A 13,655-nucleotide genomic window follows, 5' to 3' on the forward strand; every position below is an offset into this window, starting at 1 on the left:
TGTACCAGGATCTCTCTGTCCACACCAGGTTCTCTCATACTTCGATCATTATCAACTCCACTTAAACTGTGCACACAGATTTTTTTTCCATGTCACTTTGCTGATATCAACTAACTTCACGTACTTCCCTTTTTCTACCACAAACATTCAGCTTCTCAGACTTTACTTCACCCCAACTGTTCATTCTGCTGACCTATGCGACATCAACTTCCTTTGTGGAGACAAATATCCCGCTGCAATCACCTCCTTATTCTCTTTACCCTCTAATTTTCTTTGTACTTTCCTCCACTCTTATCAAGTGGGAGAAACTTCTGGTCAAAATCAGAAGAACTGCTGTTATATCCTGTGCCTCCACCTGACTTAACAGACATGGGGAACCAATTGCTGTCAGACACCATCAACGGATTCACTGTTTTTACACTGATAGTCTATACTAAACCATCCTGTTATTAGTACTACTCCATCCTACCACCAGCTGTTTTGTCTACTTGCTTGTCAAGTCCACTTGTTAGAGATTGCCTCTTTGAACGTAAGCTCCTTGAGATGGGAACACCATTGGCTATATGGTTCCATAATGTCAAGACCACCCTGACTTGATGAAGTATGGAACGTTATTAAATAATAATGATTCTACTAAATAAATAATACTGATTAGACAATGCTTATCCCAGGAGCTGTACCAGTATTTATTAAAAATAACTATTCCCTCACATATCTTACAGTCTGATATCGAAAAACCACGGACTTTTAAGATTAGGGAAAAAACATCTCCACTGTGTTGTTGCTCGAAGACTAATCTCCCTTCAGGCCTAGAAGCTAGACTTTCTGCCAAAGTTTACCCTGCTGACACAAGCTTTTGGAAGCAATGAAAGTAATTAAAAATAAAAATACACTGAATATAAAGCAAGAAGTCTGACTGCAGAATGAAAGATTTTTAAAGCTGCTGAAGTATTGCAGTTAAAAACACTTTAAGACACACGAAGGTTATTGATTGCACACTCATTGCTCAGGGAAGTTTGACTTGTCCGTTCTATTTAGCAACATGAAAAGTTACCAGCATTAGGTTTCTCGCAGATTTTGATCTAAGCAATCCACCTGATCATACAGGTGATAAGCAAGCTCTCCCATACTAGCAGAATAATTCCAGGAACAGAGCTGGGTATTAGATACATCACAGTCACAGAGAAATGCTGAGTGCTAGAAACCTCTCTGTGAAATTGGAGGGGAGCGGAAGAACTAAATAAAATACAGCTAACACTGATAGATGATTACTCATAAAAAGGCACAACCGTTCTCATCAATATTCTCTTCCTTTTTCCCCAGGAACATCTCTGCAGTCTGACTGACACCTGCAAAACGTGTTCATTGTCCCCCTTCCTTTACACCCACACCTGGATACAAAGCGACTGCTCTTTCGGCAGGGAAGAAATGGATGAGAGTTTTCAGTCTACTGGGACTATTCTTTAATGGCAACCGGAGACAATGAGAAGATGCATGAAGCACTCCTTTCCTTGAAGAATCGAGCATACAAGACAAGTGGAATGTCAAAGCGCTCTAATCTATTCCCTCCATCTCTGAGTCTTTTTACCTTTTTACCTATGGTAGCATAGTTCCAACAATTTGGCTACCCTTTTGATACCTGGACAGTGTGTAAATAATTACTATGTATGCATCAGGTCTAGTTGTCCCAAATAGAAAAAAAATATTTTTATTTCAACTTTCCTCTTTCTTCCTAAAACTCTCATTTAATCAACTCCACAGGACATATAATACAACACCCTGGAGGTGAAAGATTCTCATTAATAATAGAATTTGTCTGGTTTTGACTAGTTTAAAATGCCCTCTCTCTTTTTTTCCTAATTGCGCTATTACCTTGTCATCTTGCCTTTCATTCTCCATTTATAACCAGATCCCCTGAAGTGCCTCAGGTAAGGGACCTAGTTGGATTCTCATGTATCTTCTTATCTTAAGGGTATGCCTGTGCTTGGCCCAGTCAGTGTCAGATGTCTGTTCAGCACAAATATCAATAAGCAGACCTCCCACCCTCCCATTCATAAATGCGGAGAATACAACATCCTGAAATTTCACACTCTTTCAAAACCTGTTTGGGGAGAAGGCGGGTTACATGAGAACAATGAAGTTTTAGAGGTCACTAGTACCTATGACAACTATTTGTTTTGCTTTCCTCCTCCAGCTGTCTTTTTTGTATCCATCAGCATCATACCAGACCTTGAAAAGTCTGAAGATGCTCGCTGTGACACATTTTCAGTAGCATATAAGCAGAATTTCATTTCTTCAGAGGGCTGAAGATGTATTGATGACTATTTATATAATTTACTAGTGAAACTACATACTTTTAGCAAGTTTAATATATTGTTGCATATATATTAGTTTTATATATAAAATATAAATTATCTATTCATTATATATATACTAATATATTCAGGTTCAAGTTTTTACCAAAGAATTAGAGTGTTTCAAGTAAAAACAAGCAAAACAATGTATTGTCTTTTACTCTACTGTTAAAACTCACTAAGTTATTTTGATTGAAATTTTGGGAAAGAAAATAGCTATTAAAATACAGCTACGTTATAAAAGTTGAAATCAGATTATAGGAATTATTGGGTAACCTTTATAATAGGAAATACATATTTTATGGAAAGCTTATATGAATGTGTGTATGATATGCAGGACCACGCAGGCAATGCGTGGGCATACACAGTTGGCATAGAGAATTGAGAAAAAATAATGAAAATACGGAAGCTGACTCCTAGGTAATTAGGAGAAGAAACTGACGGAAAGGACACAAAAAACAAGTCCAAAATTAAAAGACACTTGGTTTTCTGTATTTCTGTCTCTGCTGTTTTTTGAAGAACATTTTTGTTTGAGAATATAGCATTTCAATAGTCTTCTTGACTACACAAACTACTCTTACTCAGTTAAGAGTTAAAGCAGCTTGTTCCTGTCTTAAATCATTGCAATTTTCTTTCTCTGTAGTAAAGAAGGTTTAGAGAAGTTTCATTATTTTTTTTTAACCTGATCAGGTCTTGGACTCTGCTGTTGAAGGCTTCCACTTGAGAGGATTTACTTTTCACTTCCTGTAATATCTTCAGTGCAGTAGAGTGGCTGTTTCCATCTGGGAAGCTGGAGATTAGACATCTAAAAATCACAGCAGTTATCCTCAGAAGTCCTGTTGTTAAACCTTCAAATACCTGCTTATTTGCACTTCTGCCTGAAGTGGCATTATGGTCCTCTGGAACACTAACCTAAATAAAGAGGAAAAAAGAAAAAAACACCAGAGTTCAGTAAAAATAATCAAAGTTTGTAGATAAACACTTAGAAAGTTGCATATGAGTACACCAAAAATAATAATAAAGTAACATATTCTAGCAATGCTAATGGACATTAAAGTATTTCAGGTACAAGAAAAGGTCTTCTGCAGATAATATAAGCTGAAACAGAATACATCAAGTCAAAACAGAGTTTAGTGTATGAGAACTGAAGGAAGCCTCAGAGCAGCAGAGTATTTCATTAGTATGACTGGTGTTCTTATGCATACACAGGATTTTTTATGAGTCACTAGCAAAGGAAAATTTTTTTTTTTAAACTTGACTGCGAATAAACAAACTACTGAGGTGGCTCATTTTGACTACTACATTGGGTTACCTCGAAGACATATTAAATGTCTAGGATACACGAAGTGTTCAGTAATACAGAGGAAAGATAGCTATTTTCTGTGGAAGGAACAGCATTTATTGTTGTATGGTAATCCCCTACTTGGCTTTGGAAAAACACAATGTACCGTCAAGAAGACTACTCAACAGTTTGAGTCCTAAACAAACATCTCTATAAAAGTGAATATTTTGAAAGCAAAAGTTCTTGTGACACAACCGCTAGAATCGTGGCTCGTCACAGAAAAAGACAATACACTTTGCAGGCAATAGGAATGATCTTTGCAATGAGATCTAATCCTCGATGCACTTTCTCCTTCACAGGAAAAAACCAACTTAACAATTACAGAAATATTATCCTGAAGTAAGCATCCTTCCAAAGTATTTCATGTGGAATTTTACTGTTTAAAAATTACAGAAATTTTTACCAAAACAGCGAGATTGATTGCAATAAAACTCAAACCATAACTAAGAAAAAAAAATTAATTGTATCTGGAACAGTACTAGTTTGTCCTTAGGAAAGAGCATACCGAAGTGTCTGAGCAGTAGATATAGACAACCCACGGGAAGGCCACAGCAGGTGCCATCCGGTAACACCAGCAAAGGATGCTGGGAAATACAAAATTTTTCCAATCTACAGGGAGGTATTCAGTTGTGCTGCTGAGCTTCTGCATAACCGAATTCAGAACAAATTATATTACCTGCTGAAGTACATAAAGAGGGTACACAACTGTCTTAAGCCAGCGAAAGGGCAAAACCTTCTCTGAATCGAGACAGATGAATTACAGTGGTTCCCCTTCACACCTGAAAAAGCCTGCGAGAGAATTCTCTTTTCCTAGGAAGTGTCAGAACTTCTCAGTCAAGCAGTTTACTACTAAAGCTAACCCAAAGTAGCTAAGTATTTCAAAGAGCTAAGTACTCCTCAAAGGCAAGAAGACCCTCTTAAGGCAAGGGTCCAAATCTTTCTTTGATTCACATTTCTTTTATTCATCTTTTTTTCAAAAAGAAAGAGAACTGCTAAATCCTCCAAAGTCTACAAAAACGAAGAGCGTCCTGATTTTGTAAAAAATGAAAGGCAGCTGAAATAGAAATTTCTGCTAGGGAGGGAGGGAGTGAGTTAAAAAAACCCTATCCTGACCAAATCTGATGAGAAGAATCCAGCCCCCCAAACAAACCCAAAAAACAACTAAGGAACTAATTCTAGGGCACAACCTGACACACTGCAACATCGTAAAGGACAACATGAATAATACAGTTCTAAAAGATGCAATGGGAAATGCTTTCCACCCACAAATCTCAAATTAGGCATGGAGAAAGTCTGAGCACTTTTATGGATACCTTCATATTTTAACTATTAAGGACAGCAGGAAAAACATATCCCATCAATAAGGTCTGAACATCTCAATATAAAACATCACCATCTGATGGATCTGCACTTGTCCATCAGATGTCAGTCACTTGTCAATCATGTCAGAAGCACAACATGCAGTTCTTTCTGAACAGACCTCAGAGGAACAGAATCCAATTTTTCTAAATCATTAAACTAGAGCCCACTCCCAAAAAAGGCAGTGAAGTTCAGATGTATAACACATAAATCTGAAGACAAATCTATATGCAGGATACAGATCTGGAAGGAAATCCTCATGGAGAGTATAAATTTTTTTTTTTTTAAATTCTATTTTATTTTTTCATTTCTGCAGTCCAAGGTAATTTAAACCAGCTGAAATACTGTTTGATCATAATAGGGCAGAAAGTGAAGTGTGTGTGGAAGTCCTGCAGTTTTACAGGCAGAATATTGGCAGCACAGATACGTCAATCAGGACACGGGGCTCCCAGGTACATTCACTGCGCTTAACGCTGCTGGACCCCACGTACCAACAGACCTCTGCGCAGGCACTTTTATGATACAGCTTGAGGCTTTCAACACTGTAATTAGTGATCAACGTTGGCTGAAATTTTATTTTCATTCCAGGTTAAAATCATTTACACTTGGTGTACGCAAGTGAGGTCGCAGAAAATCGTTCCTCCCTGTATAGGTATCAGGAGGGATTTGGTAACACTTGGTGACAAAGAACAACATGCGCATTTCTTTATTATTCATTAGCTCTGAGCCTTGTGTTGGTACTTAAAACTCATTGTAATAGTCTGTTTCTGGTGACGAGCCAAGTGAGCAAGTGAGAAGTCTTTAGCTGCTTATTCAAGTTCAATAGGAAAAATAATATTATGTTGGTCCGGTAACTTCTGTTGACTGAAGTAATTCATGCCCAATGATTCTAATTGCCTACTGAAACAGATGGATTAAGCTTTGAAATGTATAAATCAATTTGCATGTGGCGACTTTCTACTAGGAACACCAAGTTTTAAAAATTGCTAACAAATGCTACTCACTGCTTTTTCAACTAAGATAAAAAATTATATATAACTTACTTCTTAAAAGATTTAATAATATTTTGCAGTAGAGCCTTCCATTTGCTGTACTGAACAGTGCTATAAACAGATAATGTCTATTTTTGTGTTCTAGCTGAATGTACATAGGAGAACTACATTTTCTAAGTATATAGCCCTTAGCTACACAAGTTCATGCTTTAATATGAAACTGTTCTTCCTAAGTTGTAAAATAAATAGATCTGGCACTTTTAATACAATCATTTATTGCAGAGCTGATTTTTCACATTTGATTTTTGGGGAAAGTGTGTGTGTGTGTTAATATAAAGTGAGAAGAAATGTGGTTTTTATATCATGTACGTCAAAGAGGAAATAGAAGGAATTATTGTTTTACCGAAAATGGGTAGATTTGAACTTAATTCCTATCTTTCATATTTTCCATTTATACAAACTCAAATGAGTGATGAAAGATCAATTCTTTTACCGAAGAAGTAATTAATGGGATAGTGTGAAACTGTGTTGAGATTTATGTTCAAAATTAATTGGGGTGCTTGCAAAAGTGATGTATTACTTCGCTTGTTGATTATTATATCAAGCAAGGGGTAGGAAATCTGAAGATTTAATAGTGTAATTATGAAAGCTTTCAAGCTCTGGTTTCTTTGTGTTGATTACACAAGGAATTAACGAGATTCAGAGAAAATGTGTTTGTTGAACATGGGCTTTGGATGAGCAAATGTTAAAAGATTCCACATTTTTATTTCTGAGGTTTAATAGATTTAGCAGTTTAACTGACACAAATCTACAGGTACGATTACATGCTTAAACTGATTTGTCAAGTAATTGGTATAAAACATTTTTAAAACACCAAGGAAAATCAGGAAAAATGTAACTATTGTTCAATTATTTGACACATCCAACATCTCAACGCTATTTTAGCATTTATGATGACTGCCTACGCTGGGCCTAATCGAGACTCCTACTTTCTTTAAATCAGTTCTTGAAGCAGAACGCTCTGATGACCAGATTCTCAGCTCTGGTACAGTCTCCATACAACTGTTAAGCCACTCAGCAGAGAATTCCCCTCGTGTCGGGATTCCCTTGCTTGTGCAGAGCTGCCATAAGCTCCTCAGCTCTGCCCAACGTCTAGGACTTACCCTGCAAGATGCTGAACAATATGGCCCCAATCCAGTAAAGCACTTAGGCACAGATTTAGTATAGCTGAAAATGAGTCCATTCTGACTCATGTCATCAAAAGTAGCTCTGCATATCAGAGCACTTTTTTTTTATGCTAACAAAAAAAGAAAATACAGTTTCCAGTTAGCAACGCAGAGCTCTGACGCTGAAAACGCATTTATGTTTTCATTTGTCTCATAAAAAGCATAATCCTTCACAGCCATGAAGAATTTTAAATATGGAGCTGCTAAACCTAAATGGAAAGTCTTCAAACCTTTTGAAGCACCCAATTTCTGTTCATTTTGTCACTTATGTTGTATTCTTCTCCCATTAACAGTGGTGATTTTGTGCTTTTTGCACATGTAAGTCATTGGGCTTGCCTCAAAAACACTCCAGCAAATGTGTACTTTCAAAACAGCATCTATAGAATGTCAGACTTTCTATGCAGTAAGTAGTGAACTAAAGAAATAGAAATGGCCCGGGAAGTCTATGGGCTTAAGATGGTGCAGATGAAGGTTTCACTTTTTAAATTCCCTACCCCTAAATACTTTATTATGTCATTATTTCTCTTACCCTAACCCTATTTTAAAGTTTTACTACAGGATTAACACTCTGGCTTCCTACCGAAGCAAAACATATGTTTTGAACAAAATATAAGTTTTTGGTCTTTTCGAAGTTACATTATTAAAAAGAAAGAAAAAGATATGAAGTTTTTGTGCTTTTTCACGTTGCCAACACTGACTGAATTGCATTAGAAATGACCCCATCCACAGAGCTGACATCTCACACTTGCCAGCCTTGATACCTCTAGGTGCTGGTCCTCAGGTCTCCAACTAGAACCAAAACCAGAGGGAGAGCAGGTTTTTTAGAGCTCTTAGTGATCTGGAACGTAGAAACTGCCCGCACGGTCTTGTTATTAGGGGCTAGAAGTAGCGTCAGTGCCACAACAGCTGAACACTGCCGACGCAGAATGTAATTTCAAAATGGACCAGAACAGTTGAGAAGCATGGACGTGCCTGTGATTTTACAATTCTTGTCATAATCTGCAAACATAGTGCAAAGAAAATGAAGCTGCCGTCCTTGTTGCGGTACAGAAGATTCAAAAACTGACCACAAATGGTTAAGAAACTAGCAACTGGGATAGGATGCATATATATTTTGAAGCACCCAAATTAAATGGCAGCACATTCCAGTGAAGAAATGGTGGAGAAAATTTTCTTCACTGTGACTAGATAGCCAGACCTAATGAAAGCGATTGCACTTCACGAGTAAAATTTCATAAGCCATTTGCCTACAATACAGCCCAGATTTAAGCACTGTATTTCGGAGAAGAAAAATGTAATGAGCAACTCACTTTTGATCTCTACATTTGTTTGATCTCTATTTACATTGCAATGTTCATTTCACATGTTTTTATGCTCACTGATGATGTTTTATTTAGAATTTTCAGATATTATGCATTTAAAGATTGCCTTAAAAAAAAATCATACTGATCCAGTTTGGGATTTTCAAAATTTCAACCAGAGCTATAAATGGCAACCAACTCTGGCAAGTCAGACTGCTGGAGAGAGACTGGCAAGACTTTTTTTTTTTTTCTGCTTTTCGATTCTAAAATCAAGCCTGTATGTTGCATGTTTACATGAAATTACCTACTTAAAGGAATAAAAATAATCTGATTCTAGCCTTTAGCAATTAATCTTAAACAGAAAGAAAAATGATCTAAAAATTTTATTGCATGTGCAGGATATTAGCAAAAATGCACATGATTAAGTGAAGTGCATAGCAGTGACTACCTCAAGCTAGTCATCTGCAATTCTATTAGTATGTAATTCGAAAATGAAGCAAGAAAGAATCCATGTAATTTTGCATATTTCTGTGAACAAGAAAATATAACAACAAAAATGTCTCCATTTCTAATTCTTAATGAGAATTGATTTGCATTACGCTTTAACTGGTAACAGCAGGTATGCTGTGATGGGAAAGATCTGAATGAATGAACAAAATCTTCTAAGAATTTTTACTGGACAAGGTGGTTTTGTCCAGTCCAGCTTGTTATTCTCAAAAGCTTTTTGAAATTTCTCTTTGATCTATCTGAGAACATGTAGTTAGAAAACAAACTGTCATGCTTTTCTTATCGTGAAATCATAAAAGGACAGATAACCAAAAAAACCCAAACCCCTCCAATCTGTTTACTAAACAGATAAAATTATTTACAAACGCAGGCACAGATATGTATGGTTTATGTATGGCTTTTTCAGATATCTTCATGGAAACGTACACGACAGCTGTCACTTGACTAGGAAAAAAAAAAGCAAAATAAAAAACTATCCTTACATGCTTACAGCTCCATGTAATTATTTGCTTCTCTCAATGTGAAACCTTCCAAAATATATAATTAGAAAAGTTTTCATTATTTCACAACTAGCTTCTAGGTACAGGAGACAAAGAAGAGCAGAGCTGGCAGTCTGTAGATAAATGGAAGTCACAACACGAGCACACAACTTCTGTGAACGTAGGCAGGAAGGTTTGATCCATTAACCACTGAAATCAGGAGACTGGCTACTACTGACCTCAGCAGACACCGACTTAGGCATTACCTGAGCTGGTAAGGAAGCTCAGAAAGGTAAAATGGCAAGTAAAGTCTACAGAAGGTTTCCTACCAGTCTGTTTAGGTATGAGATAAAGGAAGGTCTAAACAGAACACTTTTAATAATTAACTTAGGCAGGCTTGATGTCTCAAAAAAATAAGAAATACACTACAGTTGTTATTCTACCATCTCCCATTGGTACCCAAGCTTTCATTGGAGAAAAAATATTTTTGTTTTTTTTTGTAATTCTTCAAGTAATGTTTTGAGGAGAAAAATGTTACACCTGTGTAAAGAAAAATGAACGTTTTGCCACCAATGAGAAGTGATTGTTTTAAATTTTATTCTTTAAAATGTATAGCTCTGAGTTTTAGCAAAAGTGAAGCTGACATTGTATTCAATTTTGATGAATAAAAACAAAACCAAAACCAGATTAAATTGTTTGGAAGTAAGGTTCATACTTGCTGTATTTAAGAATATATTTAAAGGTTTCTCAAAACTGGATTCTTTCTGTTTCTGTATTCAGCAAATACTGGCATACTCATTTAACAATTTGTTAAAACCTTGCGAATATATGTTCTCATTTATTACTTCTGGTATTACTTGGGGTTTATTTTCCAACAGTAAGTGGGAATACGCACAACACAGGCAAAGGCAGCATCACAGAGCTCACCGAACCAGGAATACTGCAGGGACTTAAATTCTTTAGTGGGGTGTCTTTTAATATTTTGCTATTCAGAGCTTGATCCAATTAAAAAAGTGCTTTCCATTTGTCCATTTCTTTTTCATAAAAAAGAAAAATACAAACTTGATCTGATTTATTATATTTTTAGGAGTGAAAACTCGGGGTTAGAAAAGCAGCACTGTATTTACTTTTTTGTACTTAAATACGTACTTCATGGAACTATGAAGATATCCTAGTTTAAGGGCCAATTTTGCCTGAAGAGAACATACAAGACTTTATGCATAGGAAAGAAAAGTCCACTGTGGATCATGGGAAACATTCAGCTTTAATTACAGTTTTGCTGCAATTCAAGGGTAGTATTTGGCAACAGAGTGAAAATAGCTGTAAATGTAGCAAATTTTCCTTATGTTCTATCTCTGATCTCTAGGTGGTCAACATTTCCTAAGAAATACCCTCTGTATTTCTTCGGGAAGGGCAGGTCGTTTGCACAGTGCTACACTGAGAAAAGGGAAGGTGTTTGGCATCAGAATGAATCTTGTCACTTGTAAAGTGCTGAAGGATTTCATCTCTTGTGTAATTACCCACGGAGCCTGTGCTCTGGCTCCTCTGCAGAGAGCCAGCAGTGTTGTGACTGGCCCAGCACAATACACGCACCTTTCACTAAGTATATTTGAAATCTAATACCTGGAATCCTCTTGGAAAGATTTGGTGAAGAACAATGAGCTGGCAGCTACTTAGAGAGAATGCACAGGATGCATTCGGGTTTTTCTTTGTGTCAAGGACCTTCGGACTATCTTTTTAAAGTGTTCATCAACAGTCCTATGGCTTGTTGATTCAAACAGCGTCATTTAAATTATTTAAAGTATGTACATAACTTTTCAATTAACAAACTGCTTGGCTCATGAAAATACGTACACACAATTTATAAGTAGAAAACCAAGACTAAATATCTTATGATGAGCAGGTCACTATGAATTAAAAATGAGTTTTCAAATAAAATATTTAATGGCATTTCAAATTAAATGAAACATTGGAAAATTAAAACTTTCACAGTTAAAGAGTCCTGCCATTTGAGCACTTCAGCAAATCAAACTACAGCAACGTATTGACCTGACTTATATTCCCGATACTGAAACACATAAGAATCAAACACACATGGACAACTCATAATATTCTATACTTTAAATATTACTATAAGGTGAATTAAAGAAGAAAACCTCCGAAAACATTAAAGATAGAATACTGTCGACTCACAAGAGTTCCTGGTACATATGCTTTTGCAGAATTTATTAGCAGAACCAAGTATATCCGTTTGTATGGAAGTATAGTAGATACAGTTACCAAATACATACAACAAAAGAATATTACTCTTTTGAGCCTTTATTCTCATATATCTCCTGGTGTTCTTATACTCTAAATACTCTAATATGTTCGTGACGCATACAAAAATTTCTAAATTAAAATAAGTATTTTACGTACCGTAAACTGGTGTATCAACAGGTCCATTAGAAAAGTGATCTTATTACTAAAAAGAACATAGGTGCAGTTTTCTGCGCAATTACTGCAGGTGAGGCTGTAAGCATTTACTGTATTGCAGAGTGACCTAAAAAAATCAGAAGGAAAGAAAAATAAAAATAAGAATGTTACTTTTTTCTTTGGTAAATTAAAAGCAAATAAATGGAAGCACATCACAAAACAATCTTTTAGCAATTCACATTCGCTTTCTTAAACTTGGGATTCCAAACAGAACTAAAAATTTACATGAAATCAATTAAATAATTTAAAACTTCAAGTAATTTGGGTCCCTAGGTCCCCTTCCTAGCACAACCTTCAAGAAAAAAACCCCATATGAAGTAATTCACAGTATACGGGGACCAGCTTTAGAGACTGTTGTGCAGCGCCTGTGAACTAATGCAAGGAATGGAGAGGACAGAGTAATTTGTACTAAGCAAGCAAAACCCAGCAGGTGAAGTTCCTGTCCAGAAGCTTCTACTGACATGTTGTGAACCACTCCTGTGCAGAGCCTTTAAGTGTTAGTGTACAACTACAACAGCATCAACTGACCTACACCAATGGCTGGCGGGAAGAGGTTTGCAGCGGTAGGAACAGAAAATCATAAACACAACAAGTCACAGTACAAAGCGCGCCCAATTATTCTTTGCATCATGTGCAGCAATTTCCATCTGCTCCAATTAAAGTGTTCTTCTCAAAACGGGATTTGCAGGGAAGCTGGGAACAGTCCTATAGAATATACTCACAGAGAAGATAAATCTGACCATGGATAATACTATTTCAGAATAAACTCAAAATTAATTTCTTGAACTTGCTTACTACAAAAGCTATCACTGTTACTATACAAATGCACACACAGACACAGAACACAAATGCATCATAAATATATACAATAACAAATAAAACATGGCTAGAAATCCAAGTTGTTTGTCTAAAGTTAATGAAAAGGAAAAGAACTTTTACTTTGTTGGGGTTTTTTTAACATCCAAAAAAACATCACTAAGTTCAAATAAGCTCTGTAGAAGAAAATAAATAGTGAGCACTGTCAAAAGGTCATACAAAAGTGGGACTGCAACAAACAAGTTATCGTACAGAAATCATCAAAGCTGGTATTTAACATAACACGCTGCAGACTAACTCAACATACTTACAAGAGAGAGTGGAATTTTACGCTTTATTTTTCTCCTCAAATATTTTTTGAAACAACAGTTGTTTACATAATAAGGAAGGCTGCTTTCCTGATTGCTGTGTTCATTGCTGTGGCATCTGATTACTTAGCATGGTTCCCTAGAGTTGAAATGGAAGCATCTTATATACATACATTGTATTTCTCAAGCCAGGAAAAGCTGAAAATGCTCAGAGGCCAGAAAATTTGAAGTAAAATTTTTTTCATTTATATTTCTGGATTGTCTTTTCTTCAGCTTGAGAAATAATTTTGAATTTAAAAAGGACACGTTACCTTGTTTGGTTTGATCTGTAAAAACATAAAGAACATTTATACCTTTCCTTTGTTAATATTCCGAGTATCACCATATTACCAGTTATAGTAATTTTACTGTACTGGTAATTAATTTTACTCTACTGCCTAATTAAATGAGTTTCAATCTGCAGTTCACACGATATGAAAACAATATTAAATAATTA

The 13,655-nt window shown here is 36.0% G+C and overlaps 1 protein-coding gene across 5 annotated transcripts in view; it reads right to left on the reverse strand.

Moving 5' to 3' along the window:
- Positions 1-13,655, reverse strand: part of SCAPER (S-phase cyclin A associated protein in the ER) — a 170,794-nt gene that overhangs the window by 36,433 nt on the left and 120,706 nt on the right. For all 5 annotated transcript variants that reach the window (XM_075160430.1, XM_075160429.1, XM_075160428.1 and 2 more), the window contains exons 25-26: positions 11,979-12,102; positions 3,037-3,266 (exon numbers count right to left, since the gene is read on the reverse strand). In XM_075160430.1, the coding sequence (XP_075016531.1) occupies positions 3,037-3,266; positions 11,979-12,102 (354 nt within the window). The remainder of the gene's footprint in view (positions 1-3,036; positions 3,267-11,978; positions 12,103-13,655) is intronic.

Source organism: Calonectris borealis, chromosome 11, assembly GCF_964195595.1.
Source record: "Calonectris borealis chromosome 11, bCalBor7.hap1.2, whole genome shotgun sequence".
Taxonomy (NCBI): Eukaryota; Metazoa; Chordata; class Aves; order Procellariiformes; family Procellariidae; genus Calonectris; species Calonectris borealis.